Here is a 27,422-nt window from a genome sequence, read left to right on the forward strand (position 1 = left end):
TTTTGTTATCTTTAGTGTTAAGTATAGTTGTTAACACTTGAAGGGGTTTCCCCTTTCAACGAGTGCCCTACGGGGCTACGGGGCATGCCGTCCCAGGACTTCAAACCTTGCAGTTCCTGCGGCAAGCCCATGCCCACGGGCGACCCCCACGACTCCTGTCTTCGGTGTCTGGGAGAGGCCCATCAGGAGGATAAGTGCAGGATTTGCAAAGCATTTTAACCTCGCACTAGAAAGGAGAGAGACATTAGACTCAAACAACTCCTCATGGAGTCTGCCCTTCGTCCGCCTCAAGACTCGGCCCTGAGCACCTCAGTGTGGAGCACCCCTCCAGTGGTGCCGTTTGCAGAGCCGAAAAAGGACTCGGCATGCACCTCTAAGGCCCGATGGTCTCCTGGGGCCCAAAAGAGCTCTCCCCGGCACCGTTCCCACTCCCCGGCCACCCGTAAGAAGCAGGCCACGGAGAAGCCTCCACAAAGGCCTGAGGCGGTAGTCGCACCCCCGGCAGAGCATGGTGCGGACCAGGAACATAAGGCCGACATGCTTCCCAGTAGTCCTCACCCCACACGGGCCCCCGCCCCCCAGGGAAGCCCTGCATCGCCGGACTCCCCGCAACTGCAGGTCGAGGAGGTCACGCTGCCCCCACGCCCGACACCTTTGAGGCCGCTATAGGGCTCATTGAGATGGTGGCGCCCAAGTCCCCGGTCTCGAGGCCTACCCCATCTCGAACCCCGGCACTGCCAAGAGGCGAACTGGCGTTCTTTGGGCCGTTGGCCCCCAGACCAGTATCACCGCGCCACTCTGAGTCCCGGCACCGCACCCATGCTACACACCGGTTTGACTCGCGGCCACGGTCTGACTCACAGCATTGGTCCCACAGCCCTGTTCCTCGGAGCCGCTCCCACTCGAGGTCGTCATCAGCTGGCAGGTCGTGGTCCCGCTTGAGGTCCAGGTCAAGGTCTGAGACCTCGCGGCACCGCTTGAAGCGACACCGCTCCCTATCGCAGCACCGCACCTCTCCGAGACACCGTACGCAAAACCACCGCTCTCCGGCGTGGCACTACTTTCCGTTGCGGCACTGCTCTCCATTGTGGCACCGCTCACCGGCTCGGCACCATTCTTCGACATGGCACCGATCACGGTTGCAGTCCCGTGGCCAATCTCCACTGAGGCAACGGCACCACTGGTCACCGTCTGGATCACGCCACTCCACACGGCACCCATCCCGCTTGTCGGGGGACGCAGAACTCCCCCTCGCACAGCGCACCACCCCTCCTTGGCTGTCCCGCTCCCAGTCACCCTCCCTCAGGTTGAGTAGGGCATCAGGGGCACCTCGATCAGGCCCGGGCATTATCGGATGGGACACTTCAGCGCCCCAGTGGCAGCCCCAGTGGCAGTTCTGGACCCCCTGGGCGTACCATCAAGCCCAGTTTGCTCCTTCAGGCATCCCTCCACCTTCACGCTCTGGGTCCTGTATTCCCGAGGCAACCATCAGTCGTCCTCCTGCGGATCCCACTCAATCGCTGGACCCAGCCCCACCCCTGGTGGAGACTAAGGAGCTGTTTTGGACCCGATCCTGCTGGTCGCCACCTCCTCGTCTTCTCCCGATGTGGCAGTGGCGGGTACATCTACATCCGTCCCTCCATCCATGGACTATCGGGCTTTAAAGGAACTCCTACAGCAAGTGGCCTTAAATATGAATCTAGGTGGAGGAGGTAGTAGAAGAAGAGTACCCCGGGTCGAACATTCTGACACCAGAAGGGCCCTCTAGGGTGGCGCTGCCCGTTATAAAGACCATCCAGTCAAATGCCAAAACAATCTGGCAAACTCCGGCCTCCATTCCTCCCATGGCCAAAGGGGCCGAAAGAAAGTACTTTGTCCCCACTAAGGGGTACAAATACCTTTTTACCCATCCTTCCCTTCCCCCCGTGCTCCCTGGTGGTGGATGCGGTAAACGAAAAAGAAAGGCAGGGCCAGCAAGGGCCCGCCCCTAAATCAAGAGACACGAAACGTCTGGATCTCTTTGGGAGGAAGGTTTATTCTATCGGTGGCCTCTCCCTACGGATTGCTAATCAGCTCGCGATCCTTAGCAGATACAGTTATAACTCCTGGTCTGCTATCCAAAAGTTCAAGGAGCTCCTCCCATCGGACTCTCGGCAGGAGCTGGGCGCCATTGCTGAGGAGGGCAGAATAGTGTCCCGGGTTGCTCTTCAAGGCTCTCTGGACGCTGTGGATGTGGCGGCACATACGCTGGCATCTGGTGTTGCCATGCGGCGTAACGCCTGGCTTCAGTCTTCGGGTCTTCTGCCAGAAGTTCAGCAGACTATTCAAGACCTCCCGCTTGATGGTCAGGGGCTTTTCTCTGAACAGACCAACTCTAGGTTGCATAGCCTGAAAGATTCAAGGAACACAATTAAGTCTCTCGGCATGCACACCCCGGCGACTCAAAGAAAGCCGTTTAAACCCCAGCCCTCCCAGCAGCCGTCTTTCCCCACTAGACCCAGGCAGGACTTGGTAGGAGGTAGTAGATACACCAGGCGCAGACTATCGCGTCCTCCCCCAGGGCAGGGCCAGGGACAGTCTAAAGCCCCTCTGGGCCCTAAGCGCCCATTTTGAAGATGCGCACGAGGATGGATTACCAGTCCATACCCCGACCAGTCACTCTCCCTTTCTGAACCGCCTATCCCGTTTCTACAGTGCATGGTCCCTTATTATATCGGACTGGTGGGTCCGCCGCACGGTAGAAGCGGGCTATTCTATCCATTTCTGCTCCTCCCCGCCCTCCCACCCCCCTTACCCGTCCCTCTTCAGGGACCCCTCTCACGAGCAACTCCTCATCCAGGAGGTCCAGTTTCTCCTAGCTCTAGGAGCAGTGGAGGAGGTACCTCGGGAGCTCAGAGGCAAGGGCTTCTACTCACGCTACTTCCTCATTCCCAAGGCAAAGGGAGGTCTACAGCCCATCCTGGACCTAAGGGAACTCAACAAGCACATAGTCAACTCAAAGTTCCGCATAGTCTCCTTGAGCATGATGATCCCCTCCCTGGATTCAGGAGATGGGTACGCCGTCCTTGATATGAAGGACGCTTATTTTCATGTTTCAATCAATCCGTCTCACAGACGTTTTCTCCATTTCATAGTAAACAAGGTGCATTATCAGTTCATGGCTTTCCCGTTCGGCCTGTGCACGGCTCCTCGCGTCTTCACCAAATGCATGGCAGTCGTGGCGGCCTTTCTTCGCTGCCACCACGTGCACATTTACCCATAGCTAGATGACTGGCTCATGCGAGGTCGATCTCGTCAGCAGGTAGAATCGCAGATACAATTGGTCAGAGACACGTTCGACTGCTTGGGCATTATTCTGAACATCAGCAAGTCTGTTCTTGCCCCAACACGAACAATAGAGTTCATTGGGGCAGTCCTGGATGCGAACCAAGTGAGGGTGTTCCTCCTAGAGGCCGTCGTCTAGCCCTCGCGCAGGTAATCACCAGCCTTTGCAACTTTCCCACCACCATGGCGAGACAGTGCCTCAAGCTGCTGGGTCACATGGCGTTCTGCACCTACGTGGTGCAACATGCCAGGTTGCGGCTCAGGCCCCTGCAGGCGTTGCTCGCGTCTGTGTATCGCCCAGGCCGCGACAGTCTGGACATGGTGCTGACCGTCCCGGGGCATATCCTCAATTCCCTACGTTGGTGGCTGGACCCCCGCATGGTAAGCGCCGGGGTACCATTCTACCCTCCCCAGCCCACTCTGACATTGGTAACGGATGCGTCGGTGCTCAGCTGGGGAGCACATCTCGGGAGCATGACGACTCAAGGCCTCTGGCAAGTAGAGGAATTGGCCCTGCATATCAACATCAAAGAGCTCAGGGAAATCTGCTTTGCGTGCCAAGTATTCCTGTCACAATTGCAGGGCCATTGTGTAGCGGTGCGTATGGACAATACCACGGCCATGTTTTATATAAAGAAGCAAGGCGGAGCTCAGTTGTCTCCTCTCTGCCACAAAGCCCTCCTGCTATGGGAATTTTGTTTAGCCCACTCCATCCTTCTCCAAGCCTCATACCTGCCAGGCGTTCAGAACGTATTGGCGGACAGCTTAAGCAGACGGTTCCTCACACACGAATGGTCGATTCGGCTGGATGTCATCCATTCCATCTTCTGCAGCTGGGGGTTTCCCTGAATTGACCTGTTCGCCAGGCTGGCCAACAGGAAGTGCCCAACCTTTTGCTCTTTCCGGGGTCACAGTCAGGGCTCGATTGCAGACGCCTTCCTGATTGCTTGGTCCGGTCAACTACTACACGCCTTCCCGCCATTTCCTCTCATCTACAAGGTGCTTCTCAAGGTCCGCAAGGACAAGGCGGACGTCATCCTGGTGGCTCCAGCTTGGCCTCACCAGTGCTGATACCCCACCCTCAGGGACCTATCGATCCGGTCCCTGGTCCGTCTACCTCTCACTCCCGACCTCATCTTGCAGAATCACGGTCGCCTTCTCAACCCAGACCTACAGTCACTTCATCTTATGGCCTGGAGGATCCGTGATTAAACCAAGCGGAGCTCGCCTGTTTGGACCTGGTGAGGCAGGTGCTCCTGGAAAGCCGTAAGCCTTCTACCAGAACCACTTACAAAGCAAAGTGGAAAAGGTTTTCTATCTGGTGCACCCAGCAGCAGGTGCCCCCACTCCAGGCTTCGATTCCATGCATCCTGGACTATCTGGTGCACCTGAAAGATCAGCGCCTGGCATTCAGCTCTCTGAAAGTCCACCTTGCGGCTATTTCGGCATTTCACCCAGGAGTTTCTGGGCGCTCAGTGTTTGCACACCATATCGTGAGTCATTTCCTAAAAGGACTGGAAAAGATCCATCCTCTGATGAAGCCCCCCTGTCCCGGCCTGGGACCTTAATTTAGTCCTGTCTCGTCTCATGGGTCCTCCCTTTGAGCCGCTAGCCTCCTGCTCGCTCCTCTACCTCTCCTGGAAGGTTGCCTTCCTAGTGGCCATCACTTCGGCACAACGCGTTTCGGAACTACGGACCCTCATGTGCGAGCCCCCGTATACCATATTTCATAAGGACAAGGTGCAGCTTAGGCCTCACCCGGCCTTCGTACCGAAAGTTGTGTCCCGCTTCCATGTCAGCGAGGATATTTTCCTGCTGGTTTTCTATCCAAAGCCGCACCCCACCCTCTGTGAGCGGCAGCTGCATTCGCTGGACGTTAGAAGAGCACTCGCCTTCTACATAGACAGAACGAAGCCGTTCCGCAAAATAACCCAGTTGTTTGTTGCTCTAGCGGAGCGAATGAAAGGTTCGCCAGTCTCCTCCCAGCGGATATCCTCCTGGATCACGGTGTGTATTCACGCTTGCTATGGCTTAGCGAAGGTCCCTCCGCCTGTTGTCATGGCTCACTCCATGTATCAGCAGCCTTCCTGGCACACGTACGCCTCCAGGACATCTGCAGGGCTGCCGCATGGAGTTCGGTGCACACCTTCACGTCACACTACGCCATCGTTCACCAATCACATGATGATGCAGCCTTCGGCAGGGCGATTCGCTAGTCTGCAATACCTTGCCTCAGACCCCACTTCCGAGGTAAGGCTTGGGAGTCACCTAACTGGAATTGATATGAGCAAGCACTCGGAGAAGAAAAAACGGTTACTTGCCTTTTGTAACTGTTGTTCTTCGAGATGTGTTGCTCATATCTATTCCATTCCCCCCCCACCTTCCCCTCTGTTCGAGTAGCCGGCAAGAAGGAACTGAAGGGGGTCGGGCTGGCAGGGTCATATATAGAGCACCATATTGGCGCCACTCCAGGGGGCTCCACAGCGGGCTTGACGGGTAACTGCTAGAGAAAAGTTTCCGACATCCGTGCATGCGGCGCGCGCACACACCTAACTGGAATAGATATGAGCAACACATCTCGAAGAACAACAGTTACAAAAGGTGAGTAACTGTTTTTTCTGGTGTATGTATTTTCACCTTTCCTGGGTTTTCACAAGCCATATACAGTGGATTCCAGCTACGTATACTGGGTTAACAATATTAAGGAGCAGGACTTAATTTCCTTGATGATTTCAGAAATCACGACATCATAGTCAGTAGAAGAACTCTTCAAATCATAGCTTGCAATCTTCAAACCAAGGATCCTGTCATGTTGTTCATGATCATGCTTTCAAGAATGTATCTAAGTACTTATGGATTGAGGTCACATTTTAGCTATTTTATTTTTAAGGTCTTGCAAAGCAGTATAGTCCCTCCTTTGTAAAGCACGTTGAGATGTATGGATGAAAAGCACTACATAAGTACTACATGGTACTATTTATTATCATTCAAGTTTCAATGAAATTTCTGAAGAAGACATGTCTGGGAATTTGAAGAAAGAGTATTTAATGGGCTTTAAGGCCAGAAAGGACTATTATTATCATCTAGTCTGAACTCCAGCATAACGCAGGCCATAGACACTTATTTACTTCTGTACGAAGCTCATAGTTTCTTTTTGAACTATAGCATATCTTTTAGAAAGACAATCCAGCCTTGATTTTAGCCTAAGGTTTCAGCTTGATCAGAAAGTTTCCACTATATTTATGAAGTGTAAAATATGGATCCAACATTTCCTTTAAGCTTAGAAAGAGCAATAAACAGAAAAAGTGCACAGGAACTTCCTTACATTAGATAGGGGTGAGGCTGTCAGTGATTCTTTTCTCAAAGTCAGGAGACTTTCTGTAGAGACCAAGACATACTCAAATACGGTTTCAAGGCTTTCAAGTTACAAATATAATTTATCAATTGCAAATTGTTGCAGTAAGTAGGTTTATTATATATGTGTCAAATACAGTAAAGTCTTTGCGTGTGTGTGTGTGGTTTTTTTAAATTTTATTTGAACAAAAATGTGTAATGATTCCAGAGACCACAAGAGGGCACATCAGACCACATTCTGAGATAATTTTGCTTTTAAGGATCTTGTTGGAAGACTGTTTAAGCAGCTCCAATCTTTCTATCATAGCTATTGCTGAATACATTTTTTTATAAATTTAATTTATTCCTTACATCTATCTTGTTCTGGCATAACATGTTTCTAATTATTTCTGCTTTTACCAGGATGCCAAACTGGTGATGTGCAGTTTATCCCATTGTAAAGCTGTGATAATAGCATTAGATGCCCTTTTCGCATTTACTTCAGTTATTATTAATTTAGAAAAAAGGAAACTAAAAACATTTTCATTCTCATTTACCAAATTGCAGTTTACTGTATTGATAACTTGTTCCCTACTACTTGATTCAAGAATGCAGGTGTCTCCAAGATACTGAAAATTGTATATAAAGCATATAGTTTTCAGTGGTAACAGACTTATTCTTGTGGAAAACTGTGCCCTCAGCATTGAAAGTGAATAAAATCAGCATTGAAAATGAGTAAAGTTTTCCACATGAAATGGCCTATGTAATGATACAAGATGTGCCTCCAGAACCATACTTCATTCATTCTCCCTCTTACAACATGCACAACTGAGATGAGCAGTTGAAATTTTCAAGGCTGACACAGAGTAGAAATTTATTTTTTTAATTGTCAGAGCAGTAGTAAATTCTGGGCCTTCTTTTTCAGCTAGGTGGAACTATTGGAGACATTGAAGGAATGCCATTTGTTGAGGCATTCAGACAGTTCCAGTTTAAGGCAAAAAGAGAAAACTTCTGCAATATCCACGTTAGCCTTGTACCACAGGTAAATTAGTAAGATAATATATTTTAATTTTCAGTTAAGTTTTGCCATGTACTGCATTCTATATCATTTTTTCAGGAGTTGTAGTGAAGGGAGTCAGTGTTTTAAAGCTTAAAGAGACAATGGGTAAAATCCTTGCTCCTCTGAAGCCAGTGGGAGTTTTGCCATTGATTTTACTGGAGCCAGGTTTTTACCCAATATTCTTTAATAGTCTCCCTTTTAGTATTCCAGGTAATGTGAGTGAAGACTAATAATACTAACTCATCTGTAAGGCTACATCTGCTTTATAATGCTGAAAATTTTGTGTTCTATCTAACCATAACTTTTACACCAAAAAATAGATTAAAAGGGTTTTTTTTTAAGTTGTAAATATTCATAGGCAAGTTTTTGGAAGGTAGACGTGGGGTACTGACGATACCACCATATTTTCCAGAATTTCTTTTGGATTATCTATATAGATAAAAAAGAGCATATTCTGTCCTGATTTACATTAACCCATTTACAATTAATTTCAATGGCAGTTGAATGTGTATATTTGAGGACAGAGTTGTGTACTAAATTCCAATCAGTTCCACTTGTGGAAGGTCATTGAAGGCGTGGCACTGTTTTGTAGCGTTTCCGAGCTACTACAGAAAGTCCAGTTTTGAACATTTCTCCTCCTCAGTTCTGAGCTCTATACTCTCTATATACTGATCTAAAAGAGACAGTTGGCCTGAATTAGTGCTGTTTGGCTAGAAATTCCACAGGGTTTCTAATGCATGCAATAATACAGTGTTACTATTCTCCATTCTAACATATTGTGCTTTGCTTTGATGTATACTTTTTTCTCCTTGTCAATATCCTTACTTTTACTGACATTTCTTTGTTTTTAACTATAATTGTCCTGATACTAGAACTGAGTTACTGTTTCAGCCTTTAAAATATATGTTTCCAGCCTAATGCTACTGGAGAACAGAAAACAAAACCTACACAGAACAGTGTTCGAGCGCTGAGAGGCCTAGGTTTGTCTCCAGATCTGGTGAGTTCATAGGGTTATGATAAAATCTGTGTTTATAGGTCATCTAGATATATTGGTGCATGTAAATAATTCAAAGCATAAGGCTCCAGTTCTTTCTACTCTGAAAGGGAATCTGTCTTAGGCCAGGTCTGCACTAGAAAATTAAGTTGGTTTAACTGTCGCGCAGGGGTATGAAAAGCCCACATCTCTGAGTGGTGTATTTAAGCTGACCTAACCCATGGTATAGACAGTGCTATGTCAATGGAAGAATTCTTCTGTTGACCTAGCTACCACCTATCGGGGAGGTGGATTACCTATGCCAATGAGAGAATACTTCCCGCTGTCAGAGGTAGTGTCTACTTTGAAGTGGTACAGCAGTGCAGCTGCAGTGGTGCAGCTGTGCCGCTGTAGTATTTCAAGTATAGACAAGCCCTTATGAGGTAGGGGAAGGAAGCAACTTGGACCATACCAGTGTACTAAAAACCAAAGAAATTAAACTACAAAAATGTACTGAATGTCAATATACTTTTATCCCTTAAATATCATGGGATTCTAGCTATGCTCTTCCCATTAAAGAGTCTTATAGCAAAATCTCTATACATGGCTTTAAAAATCTAGAGTTAAGGTTGGATCTATTCTGAGAGGAATGTGAGGCTGTATCATCAGTTTTACTAATGAATTCAGAAAAATAATCCATCATTTGAAAATATGTATCCAATTAAAATATGGATGTTGAGACAAACAATTTAACTATAAAATGTGTGAATGAATGTGCAAAGGTGTCGGATTATTTCCTCAGCCTGGCCACCTGTATCACAGGTGAAGCATGGGGTGGAAAACAGGCTCCAAAGAGCCACTGTATCCCTCCCCGTGCAGGAGATGCCAGCACACCAACTAGCAAAGATATGCTTGTTTTCCAAATAAAATATGCTGCACTGCGAAGAAGCCTGTTATGGAGTACTTTGTCTTTGGAGCAGAGGGGAGACAGATTGCAATGATCTGAGCCAGAATCTGCTTCCTGGTCTGCTCTAGTAGCAGCCCTTTGCTTGGGGCTTTGGGCAAACCATAATATAGTTCTAAGGGCTCAGCTCTGCAAGGTGCTGGGCATTCCCTTAATGTCCTGAGCTCCCTCCCTCCACTGACTCTGTTGGGAGTTGAAGCTGTTTAGCACTTCACAGGAGTGTGTAGTATCTTGCAGTATCAAGCCCCTAGTAAGATATACAACTCTGCTGTTTGGTATAATTATGTTATTATACAATGACAATGTACACAAGTAAATATTATGTTCTGCCTTTCTTTTGTAAATTTTCTTTTTCCTGAACCTTTCCAAGAGATATAACTTTTTAGTCCATATGTTCTTCTGGTTAAATGCTACTGCTTCAGTCATAAAATACATCCTCGTATTCCGAATACCAATTAAGTGTAATTTGGTAGAACAAAGTTATTGAATTTTGTTCCTATCACAGGTAAATCAATAATCTCACTAATGAACACTGCAAAATTAATTAATCTGCCAGCACTTTGAAAGCCTGGCTCTTCGTGCCTTTCCCAGACAGAGCTCCCATGGAGTGTTCCGGCTATCAACATTGTACTTGTGGCAGACTTGTTAAACTTTGCCAATTTTCTTTTCTAAAATCCAATAAATAAAAATGCACTTTCCGATTACCTTAATTTCTACAAATTAGAAGCCTCCTATCCAGCAGTGAGTGCCTCGTAAAAGAAATGAATATCTTTTTTATAACTCATTAAACTAAATATGTTTTGGTGGTTCATTATAAAAATGTTAATATTTGTATGTGTGGGGGAATCAGTTGTCCATACTAACTATAACAAATTTTAAAATTATATCTCATACATCAACTGAATGGTTTAAATGTGGTAAGACTGAATACTGTTTGTTAAAAAAAATTAAAATACTGTGTATTTTCTGAAACAAAGGAAGAAATGTAAGATGCAAAAAAACAAAAACAAACCAACCCCAAAGAAAACACACACTGGCAAATTCCAAAACTTAAGAGTAATCTTTAAAAACAACAGTTGAGTCTAAGTCACAGTGAATTCACCTCTACGTATAATAAACAAACACATTAGTGTTATCAAGAATAAAAAAATAACTATGTAATTATCACCCAGCAACCCTAATGCTTACTCAAAATAAATACTGTTCTGTCATTAGGAAACTCGAAAAATAAACAGTATGATGCAGTTTTGAAAAGGAAACAATTCTCTGCGTGCACTTTAATGATCCATATCAATAAGCCTGTAATGCAAGGCTACCTACTTAATTTTATCATACATTAATAACATTACATAATTTTCATATTAAACTACATACACATTACTATCAAGAAAAAAACAATTATAGGCACTGTGCCAGTTTTTTTACTGTTAATGGATAAATATATTAACCAATATTTCCCATTTAAAAATATCTATTCAAAGAAAATATTTAGCTACTGACATCAAGCTAATAAAAAATACGTAAGTCAAATGTATAAATAAAAAAAGTCAAACAATCCACAGGTAAGATTTATTACCTTAGCTACTCATTTCTTTGCTTTATTTCAGTTTTCACTATTAAAAAAAAACAACAGTGCCTATATTTTCACTGTAGGCTGTCTTAACATCCATTAGAATTCAGTTATCAAAATCCCTTCAGCGTAACTGCAACATCATCAGTTTTGTAAAGGACATGATAGGTAACCACACCGTTGTGACTTAGTAACCTTAACTGGTTTTTGACGCAAAGTTTTCACTCGTACCCAATATTTTAAGATTTAGGGCCTAAATTTCAAACTCTGTGGCATGCAATTAACTTCAGACATAAAATGGGCACCTGATTTCTGGAGACAGTTAAAGTAATTGCCTGTGCCTTATTTTGAAAATTAGACTTTTAAAAACTATTGATTTTTGAGTGTGGAATGAAAGGGAAACAGATTAATGTAGTCACTTTCCCATATCCTGAGTTTAGGCATAAGAACAATAATTTTCCTACTATCTGTAGCTGTTGACCCCTCAAACAGAGGGAGTAGTCTTCTTCTTCTAAGCTAAAGAGCTTTGAAAAATGTCTGTTTGCATGCACAATGGCTATACATCCAAGGGACTCTCTCATGACATCTTGAAAAATTATATCTTGTCTGGTTGCCAATGCTGCCCCCTTGAATTATATAATTCCTACTGTGCACCTGTCTTTTATTGTTTTGGGAAATATAAACCAGACGTTGTTACTATAGTTTTTTTATTTCCTGCTATTGCTGATGCATTTAACTTTTATGACTCCATTAGCAATAATTTTACCGCAGTATGCAGAGAACCCTCAACTCCTGGTGTCACCCACTTTGAAGCTGTGTGTTAAGAATTGTAGACTTCTCTGTACTGTCTTGAACACACATTGTCATGGCTGATAAAGCCTTTCTCCAAGACAGTAGTCAATTTTTAAGTGTAACTGGATATTCACCCACATTTAGATAAAGGGAATTTAAAAATTACTTGCATAATTCTTCTTTAATGATTAGAACTTGCACTAGTTCTTTCTTTATGGCTTGCATTACATTTTTCCATACTGGAGTACCTATTTTGAGGGTAGGGGAAATAAAATTCAGTTGGTATGTATTCTTTTACTTAGCAAAGTGATCAAGGAATAAGAGCAAGTTTACTCAACAAAAAAGCTTTTAAAAATATAATCAGCACTTGCACACAAACAAATCAGAAACAGGCGGGAAAGGCATTCTGTGTTTGTATAGTGGCTGACATCATGGGGACTAGGGCTCCTATGTGCTATGGTAACATAAATAATAATTGAGAAATTAATCACTTAGCATCTGTCCTGGAAAAAAAAAGTCCTTGTTGGTAAAAATTGCAAATATTTCCACAAATTCCCAAATGTCCTGCTTTCAGCACAAAGGATTCACAGATATAAATACATCAGAAAAAGGGAATTGGAAAGTTAGAAAAGAAATTCCTCTCTTTGGCCTATCGATCTTCTCTTCCAGGGACACAGATCAGCTTCCAGGTCCACTGGGCAGCAGTCAGGTGAATTACAAACAAACCAAAATGTACTGTTAAGGTACTTGAAAGATAAAGAAAGTCATGTAAATAAACAAAGGATAACTGAAAAAAACACAACAAACTTGGTGATAATGTATCACACTTTTGACTCTCCTTATTCTTTGCTCTTTGGTGTGTTACTTAAATGGTACCTGAAGAGTAAATGAGTAAAGCATGAAAGAATAAAGAGTAGGGTCAGGAAGAAGTGGGGAATTGAGGAGGAGGGGAGAGAGGTAGCGTTGCAAGCAGAGGAAGCAATGGAAATATAAAAAGTAGAAAACAGGAAAGTAGGTGAATAAAGGTATAGATATGTTGGTGGAGATCTGATGTAGCTATCTCTTGTTAAATGGTATTATGATGGGTTGGATCACAGAAACCCCCTTGGGAACTGCCAATTGATGTGCCAAGACTACTTCTGCCCGTGCTTTCCTGCCCTGGCAGCTTAGGACTTCAGTGCCCTGCCTGGTTTGAGCCAGACCCGCTAGCCTGCTGCAAACCCAGACCCAGGGTCTGAACCACGTCCCCTAACAGCTGTAGGCTTAACTGAAAGCAACTTACAGAAGTGTCCCTGTCTTTAACACTCAGATGTCCAACTCCCAATGGGGTCCAAACCCCAAATAAATCCATTTTACCCTGTATAAAGCTTTTACAGGATAAACTCATAAATTGTTTGCCCTCTATAACACTGATAGAGAGATATGCACAGCTGTTTCCCCCCCCCCCCCGAGGTATTAATACATACTCTGGGTTAATTAATAAGTAAAAAATGATTTTATTAAATACAGAAAGTAGGATTTAAGTGGTTCCAAGTAGTAACAAACAGAACAAAGTGAATTACCAAGTGAAATAAAATAAAACATGCAAATCTAAGCCTAATACAGTCATACAACTGAGTACAGATAAAATCTCACCCTGAGAGATGTTTCAATAAGTCTCTTTCACAGACTGGACACCTTCAGTCCTTTCCCCTGGCACAGCCCTTGTTCCAGCTCAAGTGGTAGCTAGGGGATTCCTCATGATGGCTGCCCCTTTTGTTCTGTTCCACCCATTTATATATCTTTTGCATAAGATGGGAATCCTTTGTCCCTCTCTGGGTTCCCATCCCCTCCTTCTCAATGGAAAAGCACCAGGTTAAAGATGGATTTCAGTTCAGGTGACATGATCACATGTCACTGTAAGACTTCATTACCCACTTGCCAGCACACAGGTATACAGGAAGACTTGCAAGTAAAACAGAGCCATCTGCAGACAATTGTCCTGGTTAATGGGAGTCATCAAGACTCCAAACCACCATTAATGGCCCACACTTTGCATAATTACAATAGGCCCTCAGAGTTATATTTCACATTTCTAGTTTCAGATACAAGAGTGATACATTTATACAAATAGGATGATCACACTCAGTAGATTATAAGCTTTGTAATGATACCTTACAAGAGACCTTTTGCATGAAGCATATTCCAGTTACGTTATATTTAAACTCATTAGCATATTTTCATAAAATATAAAGAGTGCAACGTCACAGGTATTTATGTGACATGATATATTGTAGAACTCCCAGGAAAAAATTATTTGTCCAGGCTGTTGTTTCTTGAGAGGTCAATCTTTTCCATGATTAATGTTGAGGAGCTTCCATTTACTTAGAGTTTTTTCCTATCTTATTTTTCCACACTTCTTATTTATGTTTTATATATGATGTATTTTGACAGATAGTCTGCAGAAGTACAAAGCCTATAGAAATGGCTGTGAAGGAAAAGATTTCCATGTTTTGCCATGTGGAACCTGAACAGGTTTGTAATTTCAGACTTCATCTCTCTTTTTCTCAAACTATACAATTCTGATTTTTCTAGTTTTATACACCTTAAATATCTGAATGTATTTCTGTTTTTAATCTCCAAGAAATAATTATTTCAATAATCCACTGATTTTTAAATTGCAAGTTGTTATATGATGAAATATAAAATAGTCAATGTATGAAATATAAACTACTCAAAAGTACTGGATATTGTTTACATGTTAATTTTGGTATGTCAAATAGCCTTTAATAATTTGGTCACACTTACTACAAAGGATCCAATTATAGATTGTTTATAAAGGGTTAAGAATTAATAGATTTTTGAATACATGTTTAATCAGTTGTTATAAATTGTTAGAACAATACTTCAGAAGGTTGCTTGAAACCATGGTTTATAATAATCTATAACAGGTTTTACTGATACATCTATAACCATGTATAGCATCCTCTTTATGTCTCTAATGCACATATAACATTTACATCAGTTATTAATCCTCTGTAAACTTTTTATAACAGCACCATTAACAGTGACTAAATTGTCAATGGCTCTTCAATACACCAAAATGAACATGCAAATACTATCCAATATTAAAGCTTTTACATGTTAACAAGCATAATAGATTCATATATGGCTCGTGTAGACACCACAATTCTTCTCTGAGTGTGTCAGTGTGGCTCACATTGTAGGTGCGCATGCACTTGATGCATATGAGACTGGAGTTTGTTTGAATAGCCGTGTTGGTCGGAGCCATGCATGCGCCCAGTGCTGCCTCATAAGAGCATAAGGGCCAGAGTGGCCACAACCCTCCCTCAGTTCCTGCTTACCACTCATGGCCCAGACTTCTGCTCCAGAAGGGAGGGAGTCAGCCGAGGCCCATTACTAGACGCCTTGATTCTTCGATGGCCTTGAGGACCTCTATATGCCTTTCTGCCGATTCCTCTGATTCCCAGGGGAATATCCAAGATTAGATGTGACAAGGCTGCGATCATCCCGATAGCCTCTTACTGGATGAGACAGTTCTGGTGTCAGAGCTATTGTAGATGTCCCGAAGTGGCCTCTTAGCCAGCTCCTAACCTGCCTAAACATATCATCTTAGAACCAAGGTCAGATACTGCACCCAGACTCTCAGTCATAGCACCTGATAGCTTGGTGGTTGGCTGGTTGAGCACTATTTGCAGAGACTGATCCCTATGATTCAAGAAATTCTCAGACAGAGCTGGAAACTTTCCACCATGAAGACTTACGTCCCGAAATGGAAAAGATTTTCTGTGTGGGAAGCCCAAAACAATATGGACCCAATTGAGGACCTGGCACTGAAGTTCCTCAACTATATGTTGCTCCTGAAGCATGCAGCACAAGCATTTTACACTCTCAGGTTTCATCTTGCAGCAATATTGGTGTGCCATAATCTGGTACAGTCATACTCTAACTTCTCTCATCTGACGATATTGAAATTCCTCCAGGGCCTCCTTGATACTTAAGCTCTGATTAGACACCAACGACTATGTGGGACCTCAGCATTATCCGCCTAAAAACTCATGGAGCCTCCTTTTAAAACACTGTTGGATTGCTCATTACACCACCTACCATCAAAATGGAGTCTCTGGTGGCCATCCCTCAGTGCAGAGGGTCAGTGAGTTCTAAGCCCTCATAGCTGGACTGCCTTTCACATCCTGCCATAGCGATAAAGTGGTGTTGAAATCACACCCCAAGTTCATCCCTAAAGGAGTCTTAGAATTTCACCTGAACCAGTCAGTCACCCTACCAGTCTTCTTCTCAAAGCCGCATTCGACTCTGGGAGAAAAGAAGCTGTATACTAGGATGTATCCAGAGCTTTGCTCAGTGACCTTAACAGGATGAAGCCTTTCAGGCTGAATCCAAACCTCTGGACATTTCTGGCCCATCAAAAGGCCAAGCCATCTTGTCACAGAGACTCTCTAAGTCAGTGGTTCCCAAACTGGGGTTCGTGAAATGTTATAGGGGGTTCTTGGGAAAAACTTCCCTAATGGCGGACAGAGCTGTCCCTAGGGAGAACGGGACCAGAAGCCCGGAGCCCCTGGACTTCCAAGAGCTAAGCAGATCAAAGCAAGCATCTCTATCACACTGAGGAGATTTAAACTTCAAGACTCCTTATAAGAAATGGAAAGGGAGGTGGATATTTTTTGCTGTTTTTAAAATTAAATAGGCAGCTAGTATTGTTTTTAAAATTATTATGAAGAAGAAGTTTAAGCTTTGTTTTAACATACATTGTTTGCCTGGACTGCTCAAGACCTAAATGCTTGTGTAGAAGGAACACTTTGAGTTGGCTTCTTAAATACCTTCATTCTGTTTCACATCTGACACTCCTTGATGAAACATAGGAGCCTTGTCTTATAACAGGCTTATTCAGAGCGATACAAGCTACGAAAGTGAGATCTTGGAAGAGTGTTGCCGTTTTCATAATGTATTAAAAATACTGTAATGATAAATAATAATAATAAATAGCATGTAATAAGCATGTCATAAAAAAATTATATTTCCAAGATCACTACTTTTATAATTTATGCTCAGGTAAAGGAGAAAATTCCTGGAAATATTCATTTTTAGGAGGGGGTTCGTGAGACTTGACATTTTAGTGAAAGGGGTTCACAGGTTGTTAAAGTTTGGGAACCACTGCTCTAAGTGAATCACAAAGTTCATTTCTGCCTGCTATCAGATGGTTGATGAGTCTCTCCCTCCCAACTTCAAGACGTACTTCACTCGGGCAAAGGCAGCAAGTGTCCAGCGCCTGTTTCAGTCTCTGAGATCTGTCAGGCTGCAGCCTGAAACAACCCACTGACTTTTGTTTAAATATTATATCCTTGACATGGCAGCCAGATCCCAACTTTGGGAGAGGAGTGCTTCAATTACTGTTTGACTGATACAACAAGGAGTCTGGTGGCACCTTAAAGACTAACAGATTTATTTGGGCATAAGCTTTCGTGGGTAAAAACCTCACTTCTTCAGATGCATAGAGTGACTATGCATCTGAAGAAGTGAGGTTTTTACCACGAAAGCTTATGCCCAAATAAATCTGTTAGTTTTTAAGGTGCCACCAGACTCCTTGTTGTTTTTGTAGATACAGACTAACATGGCTACCCCCTGATGTTCGACTGATGCAGCTGAAACTTCTCACTCCTACCGTCCAGAGAGGTTACTGCTTGCCAGTCATCTACAGCGGGATCCACGCTGACACAGTCACAGGAGAAAGAATGGTTATTTACCCAACAGTAACAGTGGTTCTTTGAGATGCCTTCAATGTGGATGCCATGACCTGCCCTCCATCCTTTCTTTTTGGAGTCCCTGGCTAATACGAGCTTTGAATTGTGAGGGAACTGAGGGAGGGTTGCAGTTGCCCCAACCTTTGGGTCCTCGTATGGATGCACAAGAAAGCACAGAGTGCAGACACAGCCCTGATGGACACAGCTAGCCAAAAAACTCCGCTATCCCATGCATGAGACACATGCCCACCTACAGTGAGATCTACACTGACTACAACACCTTGAAGAACCACAGTTACTGTGGGGTAAGTAGCCATTCCTTATCAAGTAGATCTCCATACATGACATCAAGAAAGGGCATATAGATTCATACTCAGGACTTCAGGTTCCACAATTTCCTGCAGGCTAAATGTAGTGAGCTTAATTAGTGACAATTGGTTCACACTTTATATTGCGGGTACATTTATAAATATATTTTTGAATTGGAACGTCTGCCATTTGATTGCATAATATAGTGTGGTTAAGAAAACCCTCCATTATTGGAAACACCATTAACTCTTTAGGCCCCCAGTAGAGAGCTTTTCTTTGCAAATAGGAAGCAGGCTCCATTCATGTTCTTTCTTCAGGCAATAAAATATACTGCAATGTTCTTTTGTTAAAAAGGAAAACCAACTTATCTCTGTGACTTTTTGTGGGGCCTCACATATAAACAGATCTTAGTATTAATATTTTAAAACACACTAGATATGTTTACATCTGGAACGCACAATATGCATCCAGATTCTGCAAATACACGTGAGTAGCAACATTGACCTCAATGGCGCTACTCACATGTATGTTCGTAGGACTAAGGCCAGTGTCACAGTGAAGCATTTTCTTCAGTGCCTAGCACAGTCCTGGTCCATGACTAGGCCTCCTAGGTGTTATGGTAATACAAATAATAAATAATAATGATATATAGCTTGTCCACAACTCTGGTGGGCTAAAGAAGGGAAACGTTGAGGGAATCCTCATCTTTATACTTTAAATAGCTTTTCTTTACAGATAAGTGATTGAGAGGGACATTAAACATTGATTATGTTGTTTTATCTAATTTTAGTATATGGGCAAGTATATGTATTGAATTACATTTGTTCTGTAGGTATGAATCTCCTTAGCTTTTATATTTTGTATGCAAGTACACCTCTAGCCCGATATAACGCGACCCGATATAACACGAATTCTGATATAACGCGGTAAAGCAGCGCTCCGGGGGGGCGGGGCTGCGCACTCCGGCGGTTCAAAGCAAGTTCGATATAACGCGGTTTCACCTATAATGCGGTAAGAGTTTTTGGCTTCCGAGGACAGCATTATATCTGGGTACAGGTGTATTTAGAAGACCAATTTTTGTACATAATCACAATTTATTTACTAGGTGATATTTATCCATGATGTTTCTTCCACTTACCGAGTGCCAATCCTGTTGGAAGAACAAGGCATTATTACATATTTTAAACAGAGATTAAACCTACCTATTGATGACCAACCAAGTGATCTTCTTTTCAAATGGAAGAAAATGGCAGACAGGTATTGTAACTCCTATTATGTTTTCTCAAAGTTTTTAAATCATTATGAATATAAGACTCTGGGTCAGGTCCTCAGTTGGCATAAAGTGATATAGTTCCACAGTAGTCAGTGTAACGATGCTGACTTATGCCTGCAGAGGCTCTGGCCTTCTGTGTTTAAAAATGTGTATTTTTTTTAAAATGGGGTATTTTATGATCTTATTTTTAGAAAAGAAACATTTGTTAGAATTAGAGCTGTCGAGCAATTAAAAAATTAATCACGATTAATCACACTGTTAAACAATAATAGAATACCATTTATTTAAATATTTTGGATGCTTTCTACATTTTCAAATATATTGATTTTAATTACAACACAGAATACAAAGTATACAGTGCTCACTTTATATTTATATTTGATTACAAGTATTTACATTGTAAAAAAACAAAAGAAATTGTATTTTTCAGTTCACCTAATACAAGTACTGTAGTGCAATCTCTTTATCATGAAAGTTGAACTTACAAATGTAGAATCATGTAAAAAAAACCTGCATTCAAAAATAAAGCAATGTAAAACTTTACATGTCCTGCAAGTACAATCAGTCCTACTTCTTGTTCAGCCAATCGCTCAGATAAACAAGTTTGTTTACATTTGCAGGCGATAATGCTGCCCGCTTCTTGTTTACAATGTCACCTGAAAGTGAGAACGGGCGTTCTCATGGCACTGCTGTAGCCGGCTTTGCAAGATATTTATATGCCAGATGCGCTAAAGATTCATATATCCCTTCATTCTTCAACCACCATTCAGGGGACATGCATCCATGCTGATGATGGGTTCTGCTCGATAACAATACAAAGCAGTGAGGACCGACGCATGTTCCTTTTCATCATCTGAGTCAGATGCCACCAGCAGAAGGTTGATTTTCTTTTTTGGTGGTTCAGGTTCTGTAGTTTCCGCATCAGAGTGTTGCTCTTCTAAGACTTCTGACAGCATGCTCCACACCTCATCCCTCTCAGATTTTGGAAGGCACTTCAGATTCTTAAACCTTGAGTCGAGTGCTGTAGCTATCTTTAGAAATCTCACATTGGGTACCTTCTTTGCGTTTTGTCAAATCTGCAGTGAAAGTGTTCTTAAAACGAACAACATGTGCTGGGTCATCATCTGAGACTGCTGTAACATGAAATATATGGCAGAATGCGGATAAAACACAGGCCAAGAGACATACAATTCTCCCCAAAGGAGTTCAGCCACAAATTTAATTCCTTTTTTTTTTTTTAACGAGCATCATCAGCATGGAAGCATGTCCTCTGGAATGGTGGTGGAAGCATGAAGGGGCATACGAATGTTTAGCATATCTGGCACGTAAATACCTTGCAATGCTGGCTACAAAAGTGCCATGCAAATGACCGTTCTCACTTTCAGGTGACATTGTAAATAAGAAGAGGGCAGCATTATCTCCTGTAAATGTAAACAAACTTGTTTGTCTTAATGTTTGGCTGAACAAGAAGTAGGACTGAATGGACTTGTAGGTTCTAAAGTTTTACATTGTTTTGTTTTTGAGTGCAGTTATGTAACAAAAAAAAATCTACATTTGTAAGTTGCACTTTCACGACAAAGAGATTGCACTACTTTATGAGGTGAATTGAAAAATACTATTTCTTTTATCATTTTTACAGTTCAGATATTTGTAATCAAAAATAATATACACTTTGATTTCAATTACAACACAGAATACAATATATATTACTCCTGATGGCATTCTGCACCAAAAAATTTAAAATTCTGCGCCCAATATTTTAAAATTCTGCAAAATTCTGCAAATTTTATTTATCAAATAAATGTGGAGGCTCCAGCATGGCACTGGGGAGCACAGGTCACTGGCTGCACAGAGGTGGGAGATCACTGTGCAGCTCCCCCGTCCCGGAACTCAGACTCAGTGGTGAGTCTGCACCCAACCCTGACACAGCGCAAGGACCGGGCCTGCCCCAGAGACGCCTCAGAGCCCTGTCCCTCCGTGTCAGGTGCACCAGGTGTGGAAAGGCAGGCTCAGCAAGACAGGATCCAATTGTGGAGAGGCTTAGTGTGGGGGGATCCAGGTGTGGGTTGAGAGGTTCTGCGTGGGGCAATCTGAGTGCGGGCGGCTCAGTGGGGGATCCGGGTGCGAGGGGGGATCTGGATGCACAGGGACTTGTTGGGGGGTTCTGGGTACAACGGTAATGGGACTCTGCAGCGGGATCCCGGTGAAGGTCGTTGGGGCTCAGCGGGGGGGTCTGAGTGTGGGTGGGGATAGAGCTCAGCAGGGGGGTCTGGGCGGGGCTTGGTAGGTGGGGATCTGGATGCGGGTTGCTCATTGGGGTGGTCCAGGTGCAGGGGGAGTGGGGCTCGTCGGGGGGCTTCTGGGTACAGAGGGGATGAGGCTCGGCAGGAGCTTCTGGATATGAGGGGGTCTGGATGCATGGGGGTTGTACGGATGGGGGAGCAGCTCCCTGCACAACGATCCCTCCCCCTGCAGCTGAGGAACGATGGGTGCAGGAAGTGCTGGGAGTGGGGGGTGGGGTGGGACTTTGCAGAGCTTCCTATAGCCGGGGGAGAAATCTGGGAGTGGGTCTGACCCAGCCCCGGTTGCCATGCAGGGGAAGAGGAAGTCCCGTCCTCCCCAGCCCAGCCAGGACTAGTAGCTGAGCCCAGTGCAGGGTAGGAGCCACCTGCCACGTCTTCCCCAGTCCCGCTCCTACCCCACAGTGATTTACCTTTCTGCCGGCTACCCTGGACACTCAAAACATACTGCTGGGAAGGGTCGCATGACCGCTTTTGTGGCTTCCCTTTGCTTCCCTGTCAGAAAGTTATTTTTCTGCAAGGAAACAAAGAAATCTGCAGGGGACATAAATCCTGCACATGCGCAGTGGCGCACAATTCCCCCAGGAGTAAGATATGAAAATGTAGAAAAACATTCAAAATATTTAATAAATTTCAATTGTTATTCTATTGTTTCACTGTGTGATTAAAAACTGTGATTAATCTCGATTAATTTTTTTAATCACAATTAATTTTTTTAAGTTAATCGCATGAGTTAACTACGATTAATCAACAGCCTTAGTTAGAATGCATAATATGAGCATAATAATTAGAAACCTTGCTTTTGTCAGATATGAAAGGTTGCAGAAGATCTGCTCCATAGCTCTGGTTGGCAAGTATACGAAACTAAGTGACTGCTACGCATCTGTTTTCAAGGCCTTGGAACATTCAGCTTTGGCAATTAATCACAAACTGAATTTAATGGTGAGGATCAATCTCTCTCAGTTTCAGGAATGTTTTAACATGTAATGGTTAGCTTCCATCGCTTAGGCAAATGTAATATTAAAAATAACAGGAGTACTTGTGGCACCTTAGAGACTAACAAATTTATTAGAGCATAAGCTTTCGTGGGCTACAACCCACTTCTTCGGATGCATATAGAGTGAACCATATGGTTCACTCTATATGCATCCGAAGAAGTGGGTTGTAGCCCACGAAAGCTTATGCTCTAATAAATTTGTTAGTCTCTAAGGTGCCACAAGTACTCCTGTTATTTTTGCGGATACAGACTAACACGGCTGCTACTCTGAAACCTGTAATATTAAAGTGTACCTTAATTGGGACTTATATATACAGGTGTACACAAAATGACTGGATATGGTTTTTTAAGGAGTATGAGAGATTTCATTTTTATTTTATTTTAGACTAAATGTATCTGAAAGGGACACTGCAATAAAGACCCCTAATTGGATTTGTTTTACAAACAAAGGACATTCATCCGCAAGTGCTTACTACCAAAGGAGGTGCTTGTTGATTTTAATAAGACTACATGCAGCATCAAACATTACCCTTTGTAATAAGCATTTGCAGTATGGAGCTCAAAATTGGAAAAACATTACACTCTGAAAAAAATTAAAAATGATGTTGGCAAATTGGAGAATTAGCCTGAAACCAACAAGATGAAATTCAATAAAAACAAATGCAAAGTACTACATTTTAGAAAGGAAAAATGAAATGCACAAGTAAAACATGGGGATAACTACTGCTGAAGAGGATCTGGGGGTTACAGAGGATCACAAATTGAATATGAGCCAACAATGTGATGTAGCTGCAAAAAAGGCTGATACTGACAGGAATTTCATATGTAAGACATGGGAGGTAATTGTCCTGCTCTACTGGTGAGGCCTCAGCTGGAGTAATACTTCCATTTCTGGGCATCACACTTTAAGAAAGATGTAGACATATTGGAAAGAGTCCAGAGGAGAGCAACAAAAATGATCAAAGGTTTTGAAAAACCTGACCTATGAGGAAAGGTTAAAAAAACTCAGAACATTTAGTTTTGAGAAAAGACGACTGAGGTGGGACCTGATAACAGGCTTCAAATATGTTCAGAGTTGTTATAAAGAGGAAGAGGATCAGTTGTTCTTTGAGTGTTTGCTCATGTCCATTCCATGTTAGGTGTGTGCTCACCACATGCACTGTTGCTGGAGATATTTCCCTCAGTGGTATCCATTGGGCTGGCTCTAGTGCCCCCTGGAGCCATGCATTTATATGCCAGTATAAGGGGTGCCGGCGGCCCCAGAGCCTCTCAGTTCCTTCTTACCATGCATGATGGTTGCTGGAACATCTCTTGCTTCGGAAAGGCATTCTTCTCTATGGTTCTTACTCTGTTTTATAGTTTGTTAGACTTAAGTATAGTTATAGTGTATATATTGTAAATAGTGAAAGGTAGATAGAACCCCATCTCCTTATCTTCACCCACGGGGCTGGGCGTACCTTGGTCCCGGTGCTTCAAACCTTGTGCCTCCTGTGGCAAGCCTATGCCCATGAGCGACCCACACTTCAGTTGTCTGAAGTGTTTGGGAGAATCTCACGTGAGAGACCAGTGTCAAATTTGTCAGGACTTTAAATCCCAGTGTGGGTGGTTGGACTAGATGACCTCTCGAAGTCCCTCCCAGCTCTACATTTCTATAATGCTATGATAAATAGAACTTGAATTTCTGTTTAACATTTAGGGCAAGATTCTGATACCCTTACTCACATTGAGTAATACCTTTCTCCATGAGTAATCCCATTTATATCAATAGGATTATACATGGAGCAAGGTGCTACTCAGTGTGAATTTATCAGAATTTGGCCCTTTTATTTTGTTTTACATACTTTAAAGGAAGTGGTCAATTTAAGGAACATTTCAGAAACTAACTTGTTCTTACTTTTTAAACTGGGAAGTTTCAGTAATCTTCAAAGTGTGATACCAACTATTTTTATAGTGAAACTTTCTGCTTCTGTTGCCAAGTTTCACCTCTAGAGATAGCAACGTCTGGCTTGGGAAGGTGGTGTGGAGGAGTATGTTAATATTAGTTTATGAATACAGATGAAATTTTAACAGCTTGTGATTTAGCAAAACACTATGAATCTGAGTTTGCAGAGAAAAATACAGTATCAGAAATGACACAGTGCTGTAGTACATGGTCTCTAAGTGACTTCAGATAAATTGGTGAGAACAGGCAATCCTGGGCTAGATTGCACCTGATTTTTGTGTGTCTGGGAGGGTGCAAAGAGTATTTCTCTCCCTCTTGAATCACAGTCCCTGTGCCCTCTCTAGTGCTGTCAGGAGCGTAAGCTCTTCCAGAGGAGGTGGAGAGAGGATGAGGCACAGGCATGTTTCCATCACTCCTCACTGGCCCCTGGAGCAGGCCAAATGTTCTTCTTAAAGTTAAGCACATGCATAAGTACTGTCCTGAATAGAGCCATCGTCTAGCTTCAGATGTATAATGGTGAAAGCAAGAGTTTTGAGTTTGCTCAGCAACTGCTATAAATTAACTGCCCCACATTGAAATTATAACACTGAAATAATGTTTTAGCTGAAATGTATTGAATACTTATTCATTTATTAATGACCATCTTTTATAGCTTGGTAAATATAAAGTGAAAAATCAGAGGCCTTTTACACACCCCTGAGCGACAGAAGTTATACCGCAGTAAGTGCTAGTGTAGACATAGTCTTAGTCTGCGTATAACAAAAGAGACTTTTATTAAAAGGGAAAGGGAACCAAGCATTAGTTTGGGAAAACTTCACAACCACATTCAAAAGCATGTGACCATAATGGACCCTGACCCCACAGCACATTCTGCTTCAGTTTCCCACCTTGCAGTGGGAAAGTCTGACGAACGAATGTCCCTTTAACAGATCACTCCCCTCTTCCTCCGCTGCACCCCACTCACAGTTGGCTGTCCTTGGTCAGCGAAGACCCAGAGTTCAGAGGGGTTCACCTCTGTCTCCAGAAAGGGGGTGGGCCATCAAGCAATGTCTCTGTGGTCACTGTGCGCCTCTGCAGCTGGCTGTTTGCCGCTGCCTCTGCTGCTTTTCTCTTGCTGCCATTGGTCATGTGTTGCCACTATTGGACAGTCATTCCTACTTCTGCCATCCCATGTTATGAGGTTCCACCTCTTAACCCAGCTCTTTAGCCTCTGCACTGTCCCTATACCAGGTCTAAAACCTAGCCCCTAGACCTGCTTAACAGTGAGTCTGCTGTGGTAATCACTGAACCAAAACAGGTTTCAGAGTGGTAGCCATGTTAGTATGTATCAGCAGAAACAACAAGGAGTCCTTGTGGCACCTTAGAGACTAACAAATTTATTTGGGCATAAGCTTTCGTGGGCTAAAACCCACTTCATCAGATGCATGGAGTGAAAAATACAGTAAGCAGTATATATATATTACAGCACATGAAAAGATGGGAGTTGCTTTACCAAGTGGGGGGGTCAGTGCTAACGAGACCAATTCAATTAAGGAGGAAGTGGCCTATTCTCAACAGTTGACAAGAAGGGGTGAATATCAACAGAGGGAAAATTACTTTTGTAGTGCTAACGAGACCAATGCAATCAAGGTGGACGTCGCCCATTCCCAACAGTTGACAAGAAGGTGAGAGTATCAACAGAGGGAAAATTACTTTTGGTAGTGACCCATCCACTCCCAGTCTTTATTCAGGCCTAATTTGATGGTGTCCAGTTTGCAAATTAATTCCAGTTCTGCAGTTTCTCGTTGAAGTCTGTTTTTGAAGTTTTTTGTTGAAGAATTGCCACTTTTAATTCTGTTATTGAGTGTCCAGGGAGATTTTGCGTAGAGACTGTCCAGTTTGGCCAATGTACATGGCAGAGGGGCATTGCTGGCACATGATGGCATATATCACATTGGTAGATGTGCAGGTGAACGAGCCCCTGATGGTGTGGCTGATGTGGTTGTACCTTGAATAGATATGTGGACAGAGTTGGCAACGGGGTTTGTTGAAGGGATTGGTTCCTGGGTTAGTGTTTTGGTTGTGTGGTGTGTAGTTGCTGGTGAGTATTTCCTTCAGGTTGGGGGGCTGTTTAAGTGAGGACTGGCCTGTCTCCCAAGGTCTGTGAGAGTGAGGGAATGACTCTCAACTGAGTCTAATTAGTTCTGTCCTTAAACACTGGAGTAGGGAAGGTCAAATGGTTTCTAGAACTCTTTAGATAGAGTCCAAATCCTTTCTCTTCTTCACTGGGATTTGTCACCCCATCCCCTACTTAGTGAGTGAGGTTCAGTTTAGGGTGACCCCTCAATCAGGGCAGGTTAAGCACAGTTCTGCTGTCCTTTACTCATACGGTAAGGACAGCAACATTTCATTACCATTATTGTGGCTGAGAGAGGTGCTCATCTACTATAGTTATGGGTTAAATAGAAATACATAGCTGGATAGATAGAACTTGCCTATATTGTTATTGTCCCTAGACAATTTGTTCTTAGAATTTAATATCTGTATATTGACTATTGCAGATGTATAAACCTTTTTTTTTAAACTTCGGTGAATTTTTTCTTCAACAAACCAAATTTTGGAAGAAAAACGGCTTGTGCATCTGCAGTACCCAGTTTACAGATATTAAATTCACCCCTCTAATTAAAAAAAAAAGCATATCTATAGGGGCCTAATCTTTGTAATGGACCACATGCCAATGCTCATTTGAAAACACAGCTGTTTTTGAGCTGCAGAATTACGAAATAGCATCCCAAACAGGTAAACATTTTTTGCACTTCCTATTTAAATGACCACAAATTGATTTTC

At 43.1% G+C, this 27,422-nt stretch overlaps 1 protein-coding gene across 1 annotated transcript in view; it reads left to right on the forward strand.

Annotated features, from left to right (window-relative positions):
- CTPS2 (CTP synthase 2) overlaps nucleotides 1–27,422 on the forward strand; it is a 137,273-nt gene that overhangs the window by 25,429 nt on the left and 84,422 nt on the right. The window contains exons 6-10 of the mRNA XM_065414159.1: nucleotides 7,583–7,699; nucleotides 8,631–8,714; nucleotides 14,450–14,530; nucleotides 19,190–19,341; nucleotides 22,467–22,599. Of these exons, the coding sequence (XP_065270231.1) occupies nucleotides 7,583–7,699; nucleotides 8,631–8,714; nucleotides 14,450–14,530; nucleotides 19,190–19,341; nucleotides 22,467–22,599 (567 nt within the window). The remainder of the gene's footprint in view (nucleotides 1–7,582; nucleotides 7,700–8,630; nucleotides 8,715–14,449; nucleotides 14,531–19,189; nucleotides 19,342–22,466; nucleotides 22,600–27,422) is intronic.

This window comes from Emys orbicularis, chromosome 1 (genome assembly GCF_028017835.1).
Source record: "Emys orbicularis isolate rEmyOrb1 chromosome 1, rEmyOrb1.hap1, whole genome shotgun sequence".
Taxonomy (NCBI): Eukaryota; Metazoa; Chordata; order Testudines; family Emydidae; genus Emys; species Emys orbicularis.